Source organism: Sardina pilchardus, chromosome 8 (assembly GCF_963854185.1).
Source record: "Sardina pilchardus chromosome 8, fSarPil1.1, whole genome shotgun sequence".
Lineage (NCBI taxonomy): Eukaryota > Metazoa > Chordata > Actinopteri > Clupeiformes > Clupeidae > Sardina > Sardina pilchardus.
In genome coordinates, this window is record NC_085001.1 from 32,972,179 (window position 1) to 32,993,962 (window position 21,784).

A 21,784-nucleotide genomic window follows, 5' to 3' on the forward strand; every position below is an offset into this window, starting at 1 on the left:
CTGAAAATAAAAGTTAATATGTTAATTCGTGGTTCAGCGCGCGCTCACACACATTTTTACATTGACATAGTGTCGGGCTCAAGTGTCGTCCTCAGTGCCGCATAGGCTATAGGCTTTAATGTAGTGAACTGGTTAGACGAGTGTGGGGGAGGGGGAATGATCGCACAAGACAATAATGCTCTTCATGAAATGGATCTCACAGGCGGCTGTCTGTTTTTAAATGTAGCCTACTACACCACTTGCGAAATCGGACGTGGCACATAGCCTAATTATTAGGCTACTGGATAGCAAATCCATAGACTTTGTTCATCCTATATCCTTGGCGGAGATAATAATTAGGCATATCAAATTAAAAGCACACTACGACAGGTATACTTGTGTGATCACGCAACACAAGAGAGCATTTAGCGATGGGACAGTTGTGAATGAGTGCTTAACACCCTGGAGTCTAAATACCCCCGGGGGATTTGAAAAACTGTTCCAAACACACATCTCAATCTCTGCTTTTATCATATTATAGAGACACCATTAGAAGCCTTTAATCAACTCGTTTTCAAATATATAGCCTATGTTTTAAGAGAATATGGCAATGATAATGGCACTTTCTAAAAACAATAAATTCGTAGGATTTGTCCTCTCACCTGCAGCAGGCCCATTCAAAAGCCCATCCACCTAATTTGCATTTGAAAGAGCCAATCACTAAAGTGACACATTTAGTCTAGCCTACTTTATTAGTTTTTTTTGACCCCTCTAATAAATTGCCTATAGTCCTACTACGATAATGGAGGAAGGGCTGCCTAACTGTTCCCCCTAAGAGTTTTTTCATAAGATAAAATGTTTACTCTATTTAAGTTTAGGATTTGGTAGACAAGACAACCTCGGAAAAGTTCTTCAGATAAACAATGTTTTATTGAATTAAAGGAAAGAAAATGTATCGCCAGGGTTTCGGGGCTTGCGAAGGCATTCGTTGATCTTATCGATGCAGTCCTTGCGGCCACTTCTCCCCATCGTAGGAAACTTTCTGCTTAGTGTTGACAAAGGTCTTGACGTTGTGTGGCAGTGCTTGCTTGCCCTTCGATCCATCCCAGTTGGTGGTTTTGCACCAGGCTCTAGTGCTCCTTTGTGGTGATGGCTCTGAAGAGCAGGCATCCACCAGTGATGCGCGGGCTGATCCAAATCGAGCGCACCCGCGGTTATGGGTCAAGAAAAAATATGTTTAATGATATGCGGGTCATGTTTGGTCGGGTCGGTAAAAAAAATAAATTGTCATTTATATCGTACATAATTGTCTTTAGAAGAAAAAGACATAAGTTGCAGCATTCCCACTGAAACGCGATTCTATCCCCCACATTTTGTCACGAACATGTAGAAATGCACTTGTTGTTTCTGCGTAGACAGACCCTCGGCTACACTTGACATGCAGTTGTGTTCTGTTCTCAGAGCATATGCTTTCTCTGTCTATGATCTGCAGCTTTTATCTCGAATTGCTGGCCTCTACAGAAAGTGGCAGAATCGTCTACTGAGCAGCGAAGTTGCCGATGCAATGCGTGTTTCTCAAGTCTGATAATTTCCAGCAAGATCGAATGGTATTATGGAAAGAAAAATAAACTAAAAGTTTCCCAAATCAGGAAATATTTCTTAATTTAATGTCATCAAGGCATATAGCCTACAATTGGTATGAGCATGCAATATGTGCGTCCTTGCGCAACTTATAGGCCTAGTGGCTCGTTGGAAAGCCCCACGTCTGCTCTTCCCCACGTCGTGCAATAAAGGTTTCATCTCGCTGCAATTTATAATCGCGGAGCAATGGACTTTTGGTCCATTGATGAAGACGTTAATAGAGTTTCTTAATAATATTCTATGCCTGCATTTCATGCTTGGGAGAGCTTCAAGGCATTCATGTGAGGAACGGCTGAAACAGAATTTGTATAGGAAAATCCTAGGCTAATTATGTTCAATGTTGAGTCAAACAGCCACATTTTTGGATGAATGCTGACACGGAACAAAAAAAAGGTAGACTAAATGCATGTTTCCCAAATTCTGAGCAATTATAGGCTATATATAATTAGGCAATATAGGCTATATTATTGTTTTACATGCATATGAGATACCAATTTTGCATAGCTTAATGACGCTACGACTAAGTTAGACTAGGCTACTTTTTACAATAAGCGGGTCGGGAAGCGGGTCGGGTCCTGTATTTCAATATTTTTTTTTTGCGGTCCGAGTTGCGGTCGGGTTAGTTGTAAACGGCGGGGCGGGGCGGGGCGTTCAGACACGTACCCGCGCATCACTGGTATCTACCAACGTTGCCGCGACTCTGTTGGTGAATTCGAGCATGTTGTTCTAATCTGGGCCAACAGCAAGCAAAGTCACGTCATCGTGCTGAGAAGGAACTTGAATGCTGTTGTCGAATGTGGCAGAGAATACAGAAGAAGACTTTAACTATTACTTATATATTCTTATGACGAAACGCGAAGAATAAATACGAGGACTGACCATCTCGCCTCTCCGCGTTTCCCCCAATAGGCCTACCATGGCGACAAAGAAATAAATATGATTTGACATTTTAATGTTTGTAGCGCGCCAGTTTACCCAGTGTGTGTGCATTGAGTAGTTCCTTAAAATACGGAACAAAGAGCGTCCCGTAGGCTATCTGTTCAATACAGAAGAAGACTTTAACTATTACTTATATATTCTTATGACGAAACGCGAAGAACAAATACGAGGACTGACCATCTCGCCTCTCCGCGTTTCCCCCAATATCATGGCGACAAAGAGAAATAAATATGATTTGACATTTTAATGTTTGTAGCGCGCCAGTTTACCCAGTGTGTGTGCATTGAGTAGTTCCTTAAAATAGCCTACGGAACAAAGAGCGTCCCGTAGGCTATCTGTTTAATACGGAAGAAGACTTTAACTATTACTTATATATTTCTTATAACGCTGGCTGTAGGCGATTTCTATAACCATTTTCATTCATTTCAACAATGGTTCATTGAAGTGTCGTTTGAATAATTTCGCCAGTCATCACCTTCATTTTAATGATTCAGTGAGATTAAGGAGTCGACTATTGACGGATATGCGGTCTTCATCATTAAATGCAGTTGAAACTTTCTGCCACCTGGTGGTTGTTTGGGTACATTGCCTTAGCCTCGAAAAAAATCGGCTTGACGCACTGCGGGATCTCTTCGGGAGTCCCGCGGGAGAAGGTGCATTCTCAACCCGTACCCACTGTATGTTGTCTTTTTAACTATAGGCCTAATACAATGTTTTACACAGCAACCTTTTTGCATTTACATGCAATGGTAATTCCTTCCATGAAATTACATTTTGTAGTTGTATATGGTACCCACTATATTGTTACAGCCAAAACTTCAGGTTCACGCTATCATGATTGGGTATTTAATCAGTCAGTAGCCACGTTTACATGGACACTTCTATTCCGATTACAAATGGAATAACACCTCAATCGGAATGAAAATGCCTGATCCGATCAGAATTTTAATCGGAATGAAAGAGGTGGTGTAGTCCATGCCTATTCCAAATGAACAGCCATATATACGATAATTCGGATTGACGGCTATATCGTCCCAATGAAGTCACTAACAACGGCTATTCCGATCAAAGATTCTAAAGCGCTTGAAAGCACCTGATCGGCATCGGACGTACCCCATGTAAACAGACAGCACATTTGTTTCAATCGGAATAGTTTAATCGGAATGTGGGGGTACCCAAATTAAAAAAAATAAATAAATAAAAATTGAAAATGTATTGAAATTATTCACTTGGTATTGGTATCGAAACAATCATTTTACTATTGTGACATCCAGGGCTCTACAGTGCGCCCATTTTATTCGCATTTGCGAGCGAATATTTCGCTTCACTACTGAGCATTTATAAACATACAGCATAGCAAACCACTCAGTGGAGTTGGCAAAATAGTCTTAAAGTGACAGGGCACCATTTATACATTAATTAATTTAAACAGCATCATAACCATATTTCTTAAGACATGTATTTTATACAACATTATTACTTTGTCATTATTATCTACATGTAAATGACAATACGTTGTATATGCACACTGCATTGTGTGTGGCACCGGCCAAGTCCCAATGAGCCAAAATGTGTTGCCACCTCTGGTCTAACTTAACTACCAGCGGTCATGCAGGAAAAGTACAATCAGTCATAATTCTTTTGCTTTTTGTATTAATTCAGTAAGTTGGTGTTGGTGTGTGCAAGTTCTGCACCGTAATAAATGTTCAAAACGAAAACATACTTGTGTCCCCATTTTTTGTTCTGTGCTCCTAAACTTTTTAACTTAGGGGCACGTGTGCTCTTGGGAAAAAAAGTAAGCGTAGAGCCCTGGTGACATCACCAGTAGACCTTCTAAATTATCATGTTTATCTATACACGTCTTAGTAAAAGTGTCAATGTGTGTGTGTGTGTGTGTGTGTGTGTGTGTGTGTGTGTGTGTGTTTAGGGGCACAAAAGGGTTCATATACAGTAATAATGAAGCAGCTATCTTTGTTGTAAGATGATGATTGGAAATGCAAACACACCTACTGATCTCCACTTCATCTGTGAGTAGACTCTCAACTCTGAAGGGCTGACTGAGAGGAATTTTTCTCTCTAGTACATCCTTTTGCCACACATCATCCACCATCTCATTCCGGAAGACCCAGCTGAAGGCTCCCTCATAACTCAAGAAGGCTGCACATATCAAGCAATCACCCAGAAGACGAATACGCCTGATCTTAAGTTCCTCTAGGTCATCTGTCCAGCTGCTCATAGAAATAGAACAAAAACAGACATTCTTGACAACTCAGCAACAAACAGTAACAATAATAAATAAATAGATAGATAGATTAGATATATAGATGGATAGATAGATAGATAGATACTTTATTGATCCCCAAGGGGAGATTCAAGGTCCTAGCAGCTTAAGACACCACACACACATCATACACAACAATGTAAACAGGATGATAAAAAAAGCAAATCAACAAAATCAACATGACTAAAAAGAACAGTTAACTCATTAACTACCATTGACGTCTATAGACGTCAATTTAGACACTTACTTTGACTGCCATTGACGTCTATAGACGTCAATTGCATTTTTCAATGGGGAGGGCTCATGGGTGGGCTTGGGAACGATCTGGCAGAGTTTCACGCTTGTAAAAAGACTGTACTAGCGATCCAAACCGCTAGATGGCAGCAGTGCCATTTGGATGATTAGTATCTGCCTACAGAGTGCACATGCAGAGACATACAGCAAGCAAACACACCGACGATCGACCACAGTGGATCTAGTTTGCACGCGGTCCAGCAAATAAATATGCTTACTTCTTACATCAAGGATGGAAAACACGTGAACGGTATGATCCATTTACATTGGATATTGCTATATAGACTAACAACAACTTTGCTAGTGCTAGCTTGCTAAGTCTACCGTCCTGTTCAGAGTCTATAGCGACCATCAGAGTCCCTAGCAACCTTGATGAGACTGACGAGATAACAGTGCAATCGTGGTTGACATACTACTGAAACGCTAACGTTAAAAAGTTGATTTTCACAAAAAGATCGTTCTCTCCATTTTTTGGTCAAAAACAGGTGTTTTTAGCAAAACTAACCCATGTTCTACTGACGATTACTAAAGAACGGAAAACGATAGAAACAAACCGTTTTTTCCTGGTGAAAGAAGAGAGTCTCCTCTTTCATTCACTGGCAGCCAATGAGTTAAGATCAAATCATCTATTTGGGCCCGAGCACCGAGGTGCGGCTGCTGAAGCATGTGAAGGTGCAAGGCCCTATTGTTTTTACTCAGATTATTATTATTAGGGCCCGAGCACCGAGGTACAGCTGCTGTAGCAGCGGCTGTACCGTAGGTGCAAGGCCCTATTGTTTTTGCTCAGATTATTACTATCGTGGAATCCTCTTATGCTCCATTTTTGGCCTTTTTCACCAACTTGGTATGCTCTAAAACTCTTGAAATTTGTGGCTTATCTGTGTCTAACCTCTTTTGGAGGAATAGACCTAATATGGTCACTACGGTCAATGGGGGTCATGATATACAGTACCTTTATCCTGTTTCAAAGTTGCTGCACAACCATCATCTTGGTAAACTATCCTACCTTGAGCATACACTGTATACCATAGCCACTGTATTGATGTTCTTACTGCATCTTGAAATGTCTTGAAAGTACACCCTGTGTAACCCTCTTTTTGTCCAAAATAAATTTTAAAATATCTCTAAACCAGCTGTTAAGATACTCAGTAGTCTATGCCTTCAAAAGTTGTCTGTACGGTTTTCTGTATGCTAATTGTCTGTGTTTTATCTTCTGTTGGACCAGTCTTCCTGTGCTCTGTATGTTTGTCATACAGACAGATAAAACAGGATACAAAAACATGTCAGGGCTCCCTTGCAAAAGAGACTAAAGGTCTAAATGGGACTCAACAGGTAAAATAAAGGTAAAAAAAAAAAAGTCCAACCAGCTCTTAAATAAGATGACAGCTCATGTCAACACATTTGTGTAGGCCTATATTCTAAGCTACTAGGCTATGTGTAGGCCTACTGTAACACTTCTTATAAGTAGACTACCATTGCCTAATAGATTCCTACAAGTTTTTTTGTCAAGGCAAGTTGCTGCACTGCAAGCTACATCTAATCCAAACATAGGAGGCCAATAAAAAATAGGATCTATTTGGTTGGTAATCCAAATACAAAAAAGTATAAAGGCTAAACCAAAATGATGCTAATTGTGATTAGCCACATTGCTAATAACTACAATGAAAACGGTGCTGACAGATAGCCTACTGCAATAAGGTCATACTTTCCTATATAATACAACTACATAAACAAGAGAACATTACTTGAAATTAACTTTACTCACATAATTGTCTTGCCAAAGACATGGGCAAAGTAGGCTAGTCAGTGAAACTTCTGTTATGCTCTACACAGGAGACAGATGCGCACTCTTTCCGACACTTCTAAGACAAGGCTATTTTTGGACATGTTGCGGGAGACATAACGAGCCGATTGATCTGACTTTAATCTGGATTTTATTGCATAGCTAGGCTATGGTGCGCGCGCGCTGCTCCATTGGCTTTGCCCCCCCCCCCCCCGATTCAAACAAGTCCCCCAGACAGTCGTGAAAAAGGCGGCATCTGCCAAAAGGCGCGCCATTTGCATCCCTGTTAATCAGAGAAGTCGAAAACTAGTGGGAATTAGTTCCGCGAATCCTGCATGATATCTAGCCTACTCGGCTGACTGAAGCCTGCAGTTATGGGTAATGTATCAAACTTCACGCACGTGCAGAAAGTACAATCGGCGTCGCTTCGGGGTGTTCAGTGGCACTTTTTTGACTGACCAGGGGAGACGAGAGCCCAACTGATAGTCTGACTGCTTTTCTGCCGACGGTCGGCCAGTCGGGTTGGTGTGTTCAGGCCTTTAGTCAGAGACAAGCTCTGGCCTAGGGTGTGGATTTGGGACTCTATAGCGCCACCTAGCGCGTTGTCTTTTGTGGTTGACACATACATTCACGAAAATGAACCAAATTTGATTGACTAGCGGTAGCAATAACACACAAGTTCGAGACAGAGGCTTAGGGACTCTATAGCGCCACCTAGCGCGTTGTGTGTTGTGGTTGACACATACATTCAAGAAAATTAATCAAATGTGGTGGGCTCGTGTATCATTGCAACCACTAGTCAAAGACAGAGCTCTGGACTAGGGTGTGGCTTAGGGACTCATTAGTGCCACTTTGGGCATTGTCTGTTGTGGTTGACACACACATTCACGAAACTGAACCAAATTTGGTGGGCTTGTGTGTCATTGCTATCGCTAGTCAGAGACAGAACTTAGGGACTCTATAGCGCCACCTAGTGTGTTGTCTGTTGTGGTTGACATATACATTCACGAAAATGAACCAAATTTGGTGGTCTTGTGTGTTACTGTTGCCGCTAGTCAGAGACAGAGCTCTGCCCTAGGGTGTGGCTTGACTTATTTTAAGCAGTCTTATGAAAACAAATTTGCTCAATGCACTAGCACCCACACTTTTAACAGATTATTAGACTTATAAGCAATTTTCGCTGTGAGGTCCAAAATCTGACATCAAACAGAGCAAAAATGTATGTGCATATGTGGACAGCCAACCCATGACATAACAAAACTGAAAGGAATGGAGGGGTGTTGGCCCTATTCAATCATTGTATCACTTTGCTGCTGATACATCACTATGTTTGTGTTTGTGTACAGTAATATAAAGGCTGTCAGAAAGAAAAAATATATACAAGTCTAAGTAGTGCTCCACAGGTACTAGACTTTTGAATATCTTATTGTGTGAAGCTCTTTCACTAACCGTTCATTCTCTGAGCCAAGGCCAGAGATAAGCTTGTCAGCAGCAATCAGTCTTCTCTCCATCACTTCAGCCTCCTCCTGTAATAGTTGTTTCTCACCCATAGCGGCATCATATTTCTCTCCCAGCGCCCCCAACTCCTTCTGAATAGCAGCCAACTCATTCTGGATCCTCTCCAGTTCTCGCTTACTCTGGAAGAAGTTCTTTTCCAACCTTGCCACCTATATAGTAAGGAGGAAAATGCTCGTCATTGGTTAAATTGTTTGATGTGATATACAGTGGAGGAAATAAATATTGAACACATCAACGTTTCCAATGAGACTATCCATATGATATTTTTTACCAGACTTTGATATTAACTCAAGAAAAGATGAAACATGGGCAAACATTAAAGGTCATAAATAAAGTTATGCACGTTATCTATTTATAGGGGAAAGTCAGGCTGAAAGAGGCCAAGGAGGATTACAGGAAGAAGGTGGAACAGAAGCTGCAGGAGAACAACATGAAGGAGGTCTGGGATGGAATGAAGACCATCACTGGCCTGAGGAAGAGTAGCAGCTCTGTGGAGGGAGATCTGGACAGGGCGAACCAGTTAACACTAGAAGCGCCAAGCGCTGGTCATTTGACCGCTGACGCGTATTACTAGAAGCGCCGTGTGGGTTTGACCTAGATATACCTAGAATGTCACTCGATTAAATTCCAGGACCCTACGTTCACGACTTTTCCTAAATACGCGTGTTTTGTCACCCAGAATTTTTACATGATCGAAAGCACACCGGTACAAGCTAGTTTAGAGCTATTTTGGGCTCACTTATGTGACAACACTATGTTGTCTCGCGTTCAGCCATGTTTGTCCAGGCTGCTATTCTCTTTTCTCACAGCAGATGTCGCAAGGGTTTCCTGTCAGTCATGAGAATAATATTTTACCATAAAACATATAGTTTATATATGTGCAATATGTATATGTGATTTATCTTAATAACTATTTTTCATTTACATGGCATATAGTCTATGGAGGCGATGGTGGTAAAAAGAGGTTTACAGTGGTAAAATCCGAGTTTGTTTTGAAAACGTTGCGACGTTGTTCTATTAGGCAGGCCTACATGTGTAAAAAATATTTTCAGTTGAAATTCGTCATAGCCTATTTATGTACGTAGGGCGCATATGCCTACGTACATTCATAGTTGTATATCTTAGCTTCTATTTGTAGGACAGACTAATGTATAAGCATTTTCTTACATATTTGCTGGACTGACTGAGTTACGTCGCGTCAAACACCTATCCTATTTTCAACTTCTCAGTGTATAAGACGATCAGTGGCGCAGCGTCAACTCCCTTGAGTGCTACGCAAGAGACCCGGGTTCACAACTCGGCACAAGCTGAATATTGTATTTCATATTGACTGAATACACTGACCGTTTTTCAACGTCGACGAACAATTATTTTTTTGTTCATGGTTTTTAATAACAAACTATCTATAATAAACGGATGAATCACAATAGGCTACTGTTAACCATTAACGAAAAATAATTTCGCCAGCCAATAATTTTCTAAGCCAAATTGAGCCGCCATCTGACAAACTTTGGCTAAGCCAGTTAGACTTTTTGCATCTAAAAGCACACGAAAAATAAACGATAGCCTATAAACGATTCCCACTGGATACATACACCACATCAATATTGTGCTCGTTGCTACGATAGGCTACACAGGATTCTGTAGACATGAAGTGGCAACTACTAAAGTCATTATCAGCCATGAAAACTTTGGCGGCTGCCATAGCATTTAGGTGTTGGCTGAGCCAGCTAGCCAGCCACTAACTTCATCAGCCAGCCGTTATTCTCAAAGCAAATGGCTTCGGGGTCTATACATAACACACTATCCATTGCAAACATAGCCTATTTGAAACCGATCATTCCCCCTCCCCCATACACGTCTAACCAGTTCACGGAAGGGGGGGGGGGGGGTCGTTTTCCTACGTGTGGACATGATCTTAGGCTACAGACATTACTGCGGCATTGACAACTGCCTCCCCATCCCCATCCCTCTCTCTGCCCCCTCCATAGGCTGTAGGTTGGCTGTTTGTTGTTTACATGCAACTCGTTGAAGAATGCACAATCATGTTTCATCGCATATGCGCGTTTCAGAATGTTCGAATTCGCCAGCGTGCGTGTAGTTATGTGAATAGAAAAGAATAGAATATAATATACTTTATTGATGCCTTGCTCAAAAGAACTTCTGCCATAGACAGGTCGGGGATCGAACCAGCAACCCTTGGGCATAGGGGCTGAAGCTCTAACCTGTGGGCTATTGTTCTGTCTTCTCATTACGTGAAAATGTGTGCCTCAATGGTGAATCACGAATTCGTTGTAAATTACTGTAAGCTTACATACAAGAAAAAAATACATTTTGTTATCAAGCATAGGCCCACATGTGTGAAATTACTTTCAGCTGAAACTCCTAATGGTCGATCATATTTAAATTAGGCTAGTTTTGGCCAAAACATTCACGGCAAGCGAAACTTCAGTGGGGGCAGGGAGGTAGACTTTGTTGTTAGACTCCCCTAAAAGGAGTGTCTAAAGGTCTAAAGTAGGGCTGCACGATATTAGTAAAACATGCGATATGCGATAACATTATTGAGTACTGCGATAACGATATAACTTGCGATATTTCAATATTTCATGTTTTTCTCCATTCTACTTGCTTCTAGCATAGACTGATGCAGACCTTTAAAAAAGAAATGCATTGATTCCATTCCAACATGTTTTTTTGGTTGTTGTGTTTTGTAAAAACAAAACAAAAACCACTGTCAGTTCCAGTTTGACTTTCAATGAGGGTCACTGGTCAGTCAGAAAGAGGTCATGCGGTTCCGGTGACATGGCGGCAGCTTGATTGAGTTCGCCCTTACCTCCCCCGAAATTAACTCTATTTTTTCGTCTATCCTACATCTAAATGAGGAAAATATGTTAGGAAGCTAAACTAAGTAATGAACCTTCGGTCCGGAACGTATAAGGAAAGTATCAGCCAAAGAAGAAAATCGCAAACAAACAAAAGGCTGGAGATGCAAACAGCATGGCCAACTTAAGTGAAATGTGGAAGCTGTTTACAGAGCTAAAAGACTCCTTAAGCAATGAATTCAAAGACTTGAAAGGTGAGCTGAAAGAGTTGTCAAGAGACGGAGCGTGATATTAGAAAGATTATGCAACAAACGGCTGATTTAAACCAAAAGTTGGACGCAACAACAACGCGCGTTGTTCAGCTGGAAGCTCGGGTGAGCGACTTGGACGACGCGGAGGTTGATAACCAGAAAACTACGAAATGGGTAAAGTCTCGAATTGATGAACTTGTTGATCAGATGGACTACTGGGATAATAAGTCGAGACAAAACAATGTGTGCATTTATAACGTACCTGAAAAGAGTGAAGGGAGCGACATTATGGAATTTCTTGATCAGCTGATTAGAAATTAATTTGAAGTGCCGGGAGATTTGAACATCATTCATGCTCATCGCACCTATCAAGAACGTAAGGATTTTGTTCTGCCTGGGCAAAGAAGGTAATGCTAATGGACACACGGATTTACTTTGATCACGACTTTACCCTCAAGGTGAGACAACAAAGATCCCTGTACAAGCCTATCAGAGCACAATTGAAGGCCCAAGACATCAAAACCCACATTCTGGTTCCTGCTAAACTAAAGGTTTTCTACGAGGACGAGTCTACAAAAACCTTCCCAACTCTAGCGGCAGCAATAAAAGAACTTGAAGAAAAAGGATTATACAAAGACGAGAATCAGGCTGATCAATGATCTTACACTGGAGGTATGATTATTGAAAATACAATGGTTTGGACACTCGGTTTGCCTACTTGAATGTTAATGAAGGCCTCGGGCTTTATTTTTTTGGACAGATTTTTTTTTTCTTTCTCCATATCCCTCCTCTGAAGACACAAACTAAACAAGGACACACTATGTTTATTGGAACGTTTAAGTAACTAGTCCATTGGCCACTGTTTGTGGTGGTTACATGTCAGCAGTCCGACATCCTGCCAGTCCGACATCCCTTTCGTCCGACATGCCGCTATTCAGACATGGTGTTATTCCGACATGCTGCCAATCCGACACATTTTAGTACCCCCATTCCGACAGTTTACAAATCCTATTTTTTTCCACGTCAATTTAACGGACCCTATGAGCCCGACAGACGCAAAGTGCGTCAAAAAACACACCCATTCTTCTCTGTTACATTGCTCCGCGATTATTAGTCACAGCGAGATGAGACCTATATTGCATGAAAGAGCTCAGAACCGGGGCTTTCCAACGAGACTAGACACGTGTCTGTACGATCAAGTATGCAAATAAAAATAAAATCATTTAAATGAAAGTATCATATTTACAGTCTATATTGCTCTGCGTTCACCCACGCAGCCACTGCTCTCGCTTGAATTACTCCGGGACCAGGCATCGCACAGACATAACACACATATCAAATGAAAGAGGAGAAACAGAGCTTTCCATTGATACCAAACACATTGATCATTTTGTGTTATAGAAACAGAAGTGACAAACAAATAAGAATCATATAGCTCCGGCTACCGCTATTTCGTTTGATTTACTCGTGAAACCGTGGTTAAAAAGATACAGCTTGCATGTCAGATAAAAGAGGAGAGCTAGAGCTATCCACAGATACCAAATACAACCTTCTAGGCCATAAAACAGACGAAGTGACAGCAAAATAATAACTTAATTTAGCTCCACTTAGTCCGCGAATAATGAGACAGAGAAGAAAACTTGCCATGTCTATAGAACTTCCCCGAGTCGTGCACGCAACAGACACCCATATCAAGAAGTCTTCACAATGACATTTTAAATGTGAATCTTTATTATTTTACACAATTGGATATAGTTATGACATTAACCTATTAATGACCTCATGTCGGAATGGCACGTTGTTTGAAAAAAATAGTTAAATACCGCCACTGCGACCATGAAAAAAAAAAAATGTCGGAGTGGTGGGACGAACTCCCATAAAGAGACATGCCTCCACTACGACAATTGGACATCAATGTCGGAGTGCTGGTATGTCGGAATGAACGGCGGTAGCCGTTTGTGGTAATTTGGTTATAATCTTCTAAAAACAAGCTTATTTATGTTAGAAGGAATTCATTGTTTACTGTAGGACTTGTTATGAATGGGGGAGGGGGAGGGGGGGGCACTTTACAAACTGCTTCAGGATATGTAACTAAATAAAGCGGTTATATTGATCCTAATTATTAGAATAAACAACAGTCACCAAAGATATCACCTAATAATGGGGTGGTGCAGATGGAACTTTTGTGTTAGTATAGGTCCTATGTGTGATATGTGTCGTAGATATGTTAAATGTCTTTTTTTTGTTTACTTGTTGTTGTTTTTTCATTTGATAAATCCTACCGGTTACACTAGCCTGAATGGTGGCACAATTATTATTTTTCTTCTTCTTTCTTTAAAGGACTACTATGGATAAATTATTGAAATTAATCACATGGAATGTTAAAGGTATAGGACACCCTATCAAAAGGAAAAGAATACTTACAGCTCTTAAAAAAGAAAAAGTGGGAATAGCCTTATTGCAAGAAACTCACCTTTCACCTGAAGAACATCTTAAATTACAGAAAGACTGGGTTGGACAAGTTTTCTTTTCATCTTTTAGAACAAATAGCCGAGGAGTTGCTATTTTGTTTCACAAACATAAACCCTTTGAATTAATCGATCAGACCTCAGATGCAGAAGGAAGATATATCTTGGTAAATGGGAAGATTTGGGGCAAACCAATAGCTATACTGAATATATACGCTCCTAATACAGATACACCTACATTCATTGCTGATATGGTTTCTCTTTTGAATATACAATGCACAACATTTTGTTTGATGGGAGGAGATTATAATTTAAGTCTGTCATATTTTGATAAATCTTCACACTCGGGAGGGTCTAACCCTAAATCTGCAAAAATGTTGCGTGCCTTGGGATTAGAAACAGGGTTAATCGATGTATGGAGAGAAATTAACCCTACAAAAAAGGATTATACTTTTTTTTCCAATAGACATAAATCTTACTCTCGTTTAGATTATTTTTTTCTTCCTAAAAAGTGTATAAAGCTTGTTTCATCTTGTGATATACATGAAATCTCTATATCAGACCATGCAATGGTCTCTTTGGAAATCACTCTTAATGAAGTTTATAAATCTAAAATGTGGAGATTTAATAATCTGTTATTAGAAGACGAAACGTTTTGTGACCATACTTTGGGATGCAGCAAAAGCCACTTTGAGAGGACACATTATATCATACTCCTCTTATAAAAATAAAGAAAGACAATCAATCTCTAAGGGTGTAAAGGAAGAACTGCTATTTAGAGAAACATTACACAAACAAGATCAATCGGAAGAAAATTGGAACAAACTAGTTATAGCCAGAGCAAATTTCAATTTAGACCATTCAAACTATATTAAACAAGAAAATATGTATTTGAAACAAAAAATCTATGAATTTGGGAACAGATCAGGTAAATTATTGGCACACTATTTAAAAAAGGAACAGGCTAAGAGAACTATAATGGCCATTAAGACTGGAAATGAAGTGACATACAGCGCCCTCCACAATTATTGGCACCCCTGGTTAAGATGTGTTCTTTAGCTTCTAATAAATTATTTTCTTTTCCAAATAATATAGGACCACAATGAAAAAAAAGCGTAAAATCCAACCTTTAATACAAGTGCATTTATTTAGAGGGAAAAAAATCCCACATTAAGAAATAATTATTCTTCATAAAATCACCTGTTCCACAATTATTGGCACCCCTTACAATTCCTAGGAAATAAATGTAATTAAAGTATTTCTGTCATTTATGTAATTTCTACAGTAGTTTACAAAGTCAATCAGAGTATGTAGGAACATTTAATTAGTAATTCTTAACATCCTGTTTCCCTGGGCTATCAATATGACGTGACACAGAGGCCATTTCTCTTCAACATGGGAAAGACAAAGGAACACACTGTTCAAGTAAGGCAGATGTGTGTCGACCTTCACAAGTAAGGCAATGGCTATAAGAAAATAGCCACTCGCACACCTGCCCATATCTATGGTCAGAGGAATCGTTAAGAAGTTTAAAACAACTGGAACAGTGGTAAACAAGCCTGGAAGAGGACGCATGTTTATTTTGCCACCACGCACAGTGAGGAGGATGGTAAGAGAAATAAAAAAATCTCCAAAACTCACTGTTACAGAATTGCATCAAATGGTTGCATCTTGGGGTCACAAAGTCTCCAAAACAACCATCAGGCACTATCTACATGCCAACAAGTTGTTTGGGAGGCATGCAGGGAAAAAAACCTTTCTCACTCAAAATCATAAGCACAAACGTCTGGAGTGGTACTGGGCCTTCAACTGGGACCGTGTGCTTTGGTCAGATGAGACAAAGTTAGAGCTTTTTGGCAACAAACACTCTAAGTGGGTCTGGCGTAACAAAAAGATGAGTATGCAGAACAGCACCTCATGCCCACTGTGAAGTATGGGGGAGGATCGGTGATGCTGTGGGCCTGTTTCTCTTCCAAAGGGCATGGGAACCTTGTTAGGGTGCATGGCATCATGAATGCTTTGAAATACCAGGACATTTTAAATCAAAATCTGGTGATAATGACCCAAACATATGGCCAAGTCTACACAGAAATGGTTCACCAGACACCGTATCAAGCTCCTACCATGGCCATCTCAGTTCCCAGACCTCAACCCCATTGAAAACCTGTGTGGTGAGTTGAAGAGGAGAGTGCAGAGGAGAGAACCCAGGTCGTTGGATGATTTGGAGATTTTGTGCAAAGAGGAATGGTCGAAGATCCCTCTTTCTGTTTTCTCTAATCTTGTGAAACATTATAAGACAAGATTAGGTGCTGTTTTATTAGCAAAAGGGGGTTGTACAAAGCATTTACATCAAGGGTGCCAATAATTGTGGCACACATGATTTGATGTAAAATAATTATTTCTTAATGTGGGATTTTTTTCCTTCTAAATAAATGCACTTGTATTAAAGGTTGGATTTTACGCTTTTTTTCATTGTGGTCCTATATTATTTGGAAAAAAAATGAATTTATCAGAAGCTAAAGAACACATCTTAACCAGGGGTGCCAATAATTGTGGAGGGCGCTGTATGATCCATCAGGAATTAATAGACACTTTTTTGATTTTTATAGTGGTTTATACACATCAGAAAACATTTCAGTTCCTGAGGCAACAGCTTTGTTAGATCGTTGGAATTTAACTCAGGTTACAGCCTCAGACCAACAAAACATCAACAAAAACTTCTCTGAAGAAGAGGTGCTTTCTACAATTAAATCATTGCCAGCAAATAAATCTCCAGGCCCGGATGGCTTTTCTGGAGAATTTTATAAAACTTTCTGGCCACAACTTAAATTAGTTTTTATGTTAATGGTCAACGACTTCTCTACTTATAACACGCTTCCTGTCTCTATGAAAACAGCTAGAATTTCTGTTATATTGAAAGAAGGTAAAGACCCTCAGAGTTGTGCCTCATATAGGCCTATAAGTCTGCCTATCTCCCTCAACAATGGAATTCTCTTCTTTGATTGGCTGATGGGGTGGCCATTAACTTCGTATAACCTGCTACCTTTGAAGTAGTTCCCGTATCACACTTGAATATTAATTCGCCAAACTCGTTGCGGAGTTTAAATGAACTGTCACGTTGTATCCAAGCTGAAATACAGACGTGCAGAACCATAGTCACATTGTAGCATATGACGGAGGTGGATTGTAGCTAGTTGGATGCCATGTAGGCTATAAAAGTAGCGATCTTTCAAAGTTAAAGTTAATCAGAATCCTGGGATATGCCCGCTTGACAACGGGAGAGATAGAACTAACGACTGGCTTTTGGCCGTAGCAACCAGCCATTTAGAACTAACGACTGGCCTTTGGCCATAGCAACCATCCATTTAGAACTAGTAACGGCAGTTTTGTCCAGCAAGTAGAAAGTTGATATGTGGCGGAAAGTAGTCCCACAGTCAAGACAGTTTTAGCGATGTTAACGGACGCAACGGTGGAATAAAACTATGTTCTAAATATACAGGTTATGAATACAAACGGGAGATAAGCGGGATAACGGCCTTCGAGGTCGACCGGTTCGATGGCACGGCGGAGGTAACTCCGTCTCCGTGCTTCGCACGTCGCCGGAGTTCTAGACCTCCACCTGGCCATTATTTCCATCGAACAGGTCACCTCGTCGGCCGTTATCCCTTACTTGTCACTGGCAGCGAGTCAGCTGTGTATTGTATTTGTTAGCATTTATTGTTGGCTGGAATGGCTAGCTGACGGCTGCATAACACAGCTCCACTAACCCGGCCGGCACGAACAAACAGCATACAGAGTTGCAGGTTGTGGTAATTTAGGAGCCAGATGCGTACGCGACTCGAAGCGCAAAGGTAGCAAAATATGTTAACGTAGGTTCGCCAATCGCCAGTGTCAACTACGGAGCCAAACAATGTCCAGGCAAGGGCTTTGCGCAGTGGTCATGAATGAATCAATGTTTTATGAGCATTGAGAACATTTAAATGAACATCACAAGTGTGTTAGGGCTCGAGTTGCACTAACGTTACCAACGATTTTCAATGTTGTGTAGATATACAGCCTACTCTACAAGATTTTAGAACATAAAATGCATTGTTTTAGACTTGACATTAACGTTACTTTAAAACAGGGTGTCAAACTCATTTTCACCGAGGGCCACATCAGCACAATGGTTGCCCTCAAAAGGCCAGATGTAACTATAAGATTTGTAGCACCAGCCACAAAATCTTTAGCATCGGTATAAAACTTCCCTAAAAAACTTCCCTACTTTCCTTGTAAAAACAAAACAAAAACCTCTGTCAGTTCTATACAGTTTGACTTTTCAATGAGGGTCACTGGTCAGTCAGGAAGAGGTCATGCCATGGATTTTTTTTTTTTTTTTTATTCGAGTATATTCAACTTAACTATCATTGCACAAGCGAAATACCAGTAACGAAATGCAGTTTTACATCTAGCCAGTGATGCAAACAAACTGACATGTCAAAAAGTGCATCACTACACCGTTCTATACACATACAGTAGAAGCGAACGGTCCCGGTGGACTTTTTCTTTTAAGTTGAAAGGTGTTGTGTGGATTCTACGTTGCTCGATTTGAACCGAAATGAAAATGCAAAGCAACAGGATTACAACAAACTTCTAGCCTACCTATGCTTGCCTGATCTGAATGCACCTTTTCTCGGTCGGAATAGGCTCACTTTTGGCCAAACAATAATTTGCTCGATTAGCAAGGTTTTGCGCTCCGTTCGCTAAAATAGTTTAGAATACTGGTCTATTTTGTTTTCACACGTTCGCGTTGCTATCACATCTGATGTAGCCAGTTACACTGATCATAGAGGAAGGTGGTTGATGTTGCCTCCCTGTCAGTCTCACGTGCGTGCATTGTATTGCAGTGTATTGCCTATACGCAAAAACTGTATCAGACCTTTAAAGCTCTCGCGGGCCACATACTGTATCAGACCCTGTAAGCTCTCGCGGGCCATATGAAATGATGTGGCGGGCCGCATTTGGCCCGCGGGCCTTGAGTTTGACACCTGTGCTTTAAAAGTAACTACGTTAGCCCTTAAGAAAAGCTAATCATGCCATAGCACTAGGGATGCCAACCATTCCGTAGGCCTATGCTCAATGGTGGTATGAGCGTTCATTGAATGCATGCGTGTGCGCGTTTGAGTGACAGAAACGGAAACTGAAACTACACAATAACGTTGTTGGCAAAGCTCCGCTTCAACCTGTTGGAAGGCTATTTTAACTTGCATTGAAAATGTTAAGTCAAATTTGAATATAACATGGTCAAAATATTGTAGCTTAGTCTTTCATTTAAAGATCTCCTGATAAGTGATTTCCGCCTGTAATGTTTCCTGGATCATTACATTCAGGCATTCAAATAAAATTTCATTATAAAGTGTTCTCCATTTGCCTACCAGAGTAGGCTAAGATGCTTGCATGAGGGAAACATCCCGAAACAATAGCACCCATATAATTGTTGTTTTCAGAAGTAGGCTATTTCTCATGCAACCATGCAAAAGCATCCCCATTTTATTTTCTCATAGTTGGCAACCCTACATAGCACTGCAATGAGTTTTGCAAAGAGTAGATTTAAAATGTCCCACTGTCATAACTGTTGTTTCAATACACATTGATATTGTGTGTTCAGGACAAAGCAAATATTTTTTATCCTGGTGATTTTTGTATACTATATGATTAAGATTTTTTATGGATACATTATGGTTTTTATTAATCGAACAACAGAAAAATAATCGTTAGACTAATCGTCCAATTAGTTTAGATTAGTCGACTAATCGATAAAATAATCGCCCGAATAATCGTTTTAAAAATAATCGGTTACCCCCAGCCCTATCAGACGATACTGCAATTGTGGGTTGTATCAGGGATGGGCAGGAGGAAAAATACAGGAGCCTGGTGGAGGACTTTCTGCAATGGTGCAGACTCAACCACCTACAGTACAACTCAACACTGCCGAGACACTGCTGGGCGACTAGACAGGCTGGTAAGGAAAGCTGGCTCTGTTGTTGGAGCTGAACTGGAGTGCATCACTTCAGTATCAGACAAAAGGACCCTGAACAAGCTACTCAACATCCTGGACAATGACTGTCATCCACTCCACAGCACTATCATACAGCAGAAGAGCTTAATCAGTTGGAGATTACGCTCCCTGACATGCACAACAGACAGCGTTCTCACAAAGAAAGAGGTTGTTGTTTATCCAAACAATAAGCCTTATGTAACCAAGGACATAAAAAACGGCATAAACCGAAAAAAGGCAGCTTTTAGAAATAAAGACAGAACTGAGCTAAAAGTGGTGCAAAAGGAGTTAAACCAACTGCTTAATAAAGCCAGGAAACAGCAAAAGGAAGTCATTGAGAGCCACTTTACAACCATGAGTTCGAAAAAACTCTGGGACTCAATGAAAGCCATCACTAACATGGTACCAAGCAAGGTACATATAACCACCACAGACGACCGGATGAAAGCTAATGAACTGAACAACTTTTACCTTAGATTTCATACTCAGGATTTTAACAACGAATGCATTAGTATCCTAGACTCCATTAGTACGGATATGAACAAGCATGAGATAGACTGTTTACAGATACAGTCATTGTTCCAGCATCAGTGTACAAGGAAGGCTAAGGGCCCAGATGGAATCTCTGCCCGCTTACTAAAAACATTTGCGGAGGAGCTTGTTCCAGCCTGGTGCCCTATCTTCCAGCGATCACTTGACTCTCACATCATTCCAGCCCTATGGAAAAAGACTGTTATAACTCCAGTCCCGAAGAAACCCTGTCCTAAGGAGAACAATGATTTTAGACCAGTAGCATTGACATCCATTGTAATGAAATGTTTTGAGAAATACATAGTGACTCTTTTAAAAACTGAGGTCAATAAAAAGCTAGATCCCTGGCAGTTTGCCTACAAACAGGGTAGGAGCACAGACGACGCTATAAGTAGCATCACCCACCTAGTCTTAAAGCACTTGGAGGACCCGAAGGCCTACGCACGTTTACTTTTTATAGATTTTAGTTCGGCCTTTAACACTATTCAGCCACTTATTTTACTTGAGACACTTAAAAATATGGGTGTAAGCTCTTTTATTATTAAGTGGTATTACTCCTTTTTAACTAACAGGACACAATATGTTAAGGTACACAAGGCAGTCTCAGACCCTAAATCCATCAGCACAGGGGCGCCACAGGGTTGTGTGAGCTCCCCTGTCCTTTTTACTATTTACACCAATGAATGTGTGAGCAAACACCCACACAATTACATTGTGAAGTTCTCGGATGACATTGCTATCCTTAGTTTACTGTACAGAGACCAAGAAGCAGCCTCCTACCACTCAGAAATAGAACAGTTTGTAGATTGGTGTGATGCCCACCATCTGGTTGTTAATGTCACTAAAACAGAGGAGATGATATTTGACCCAAGATCAATCTGTGAACCTACTCCTGTACTTATCCATAACACACCAATACAGCAGGTTACGTCATATAAGTATCTGGGTGTTTTTATTGATTGTTCCCTTACCTGGCATATTCATGTTGAAAACCTCTGCACCAGGTTGCAACAAAGGATGTATTTTTTAAGAAGGTTAAGACTGTATGGTGTCAATAGCAAACTCCTGTTTCTTTTTTTCCAAATGATTTTAGAGAGTGTGATACGTTACAGTATGCAAAACTGGTATGGTAATCTGTCAGTTCAGCTCAAGTCCAAGTTGGGCCGTCTGATCAGTACAGCTTTTACAATTGTAGGCTACCAAGAACAGTGCTACCTACAGTCACTGTACGAAAAATCTG

At 40.5% G+C, this 21,784-nt stretch overlaps 1 protein-coding gene across 1 annotated transcript in view; it reads right to left on the bottom strand.

The window, feature by feature from the left end:
• The window catches only part of dnah10 (dynein axonemal heavy chain 10), a 337,572-nt gene that overhangs the window by 44,575 nt on the left and 271,213 nt on the right, over nucleotides 1-21,784 (bottom strand). The window contains exons 60-61 of the mRNA XM_062544195.1: nucleotides 8,367-8,584; nucleotides 4,566-4,787 (exon numbers count right to left, since the gene is read on the bottom strand). Of these exons, the coding sequence (XP_062400179.1) occupies nucleotides 4,566-4,787; nucleotides 8,367-8,584 (440 nt within the window). The remainder of the gene's footprint in view (nucleotides 1-4,565; nucleotides 4,788-8,366; nucleotides 8,585-21,784) is intronic.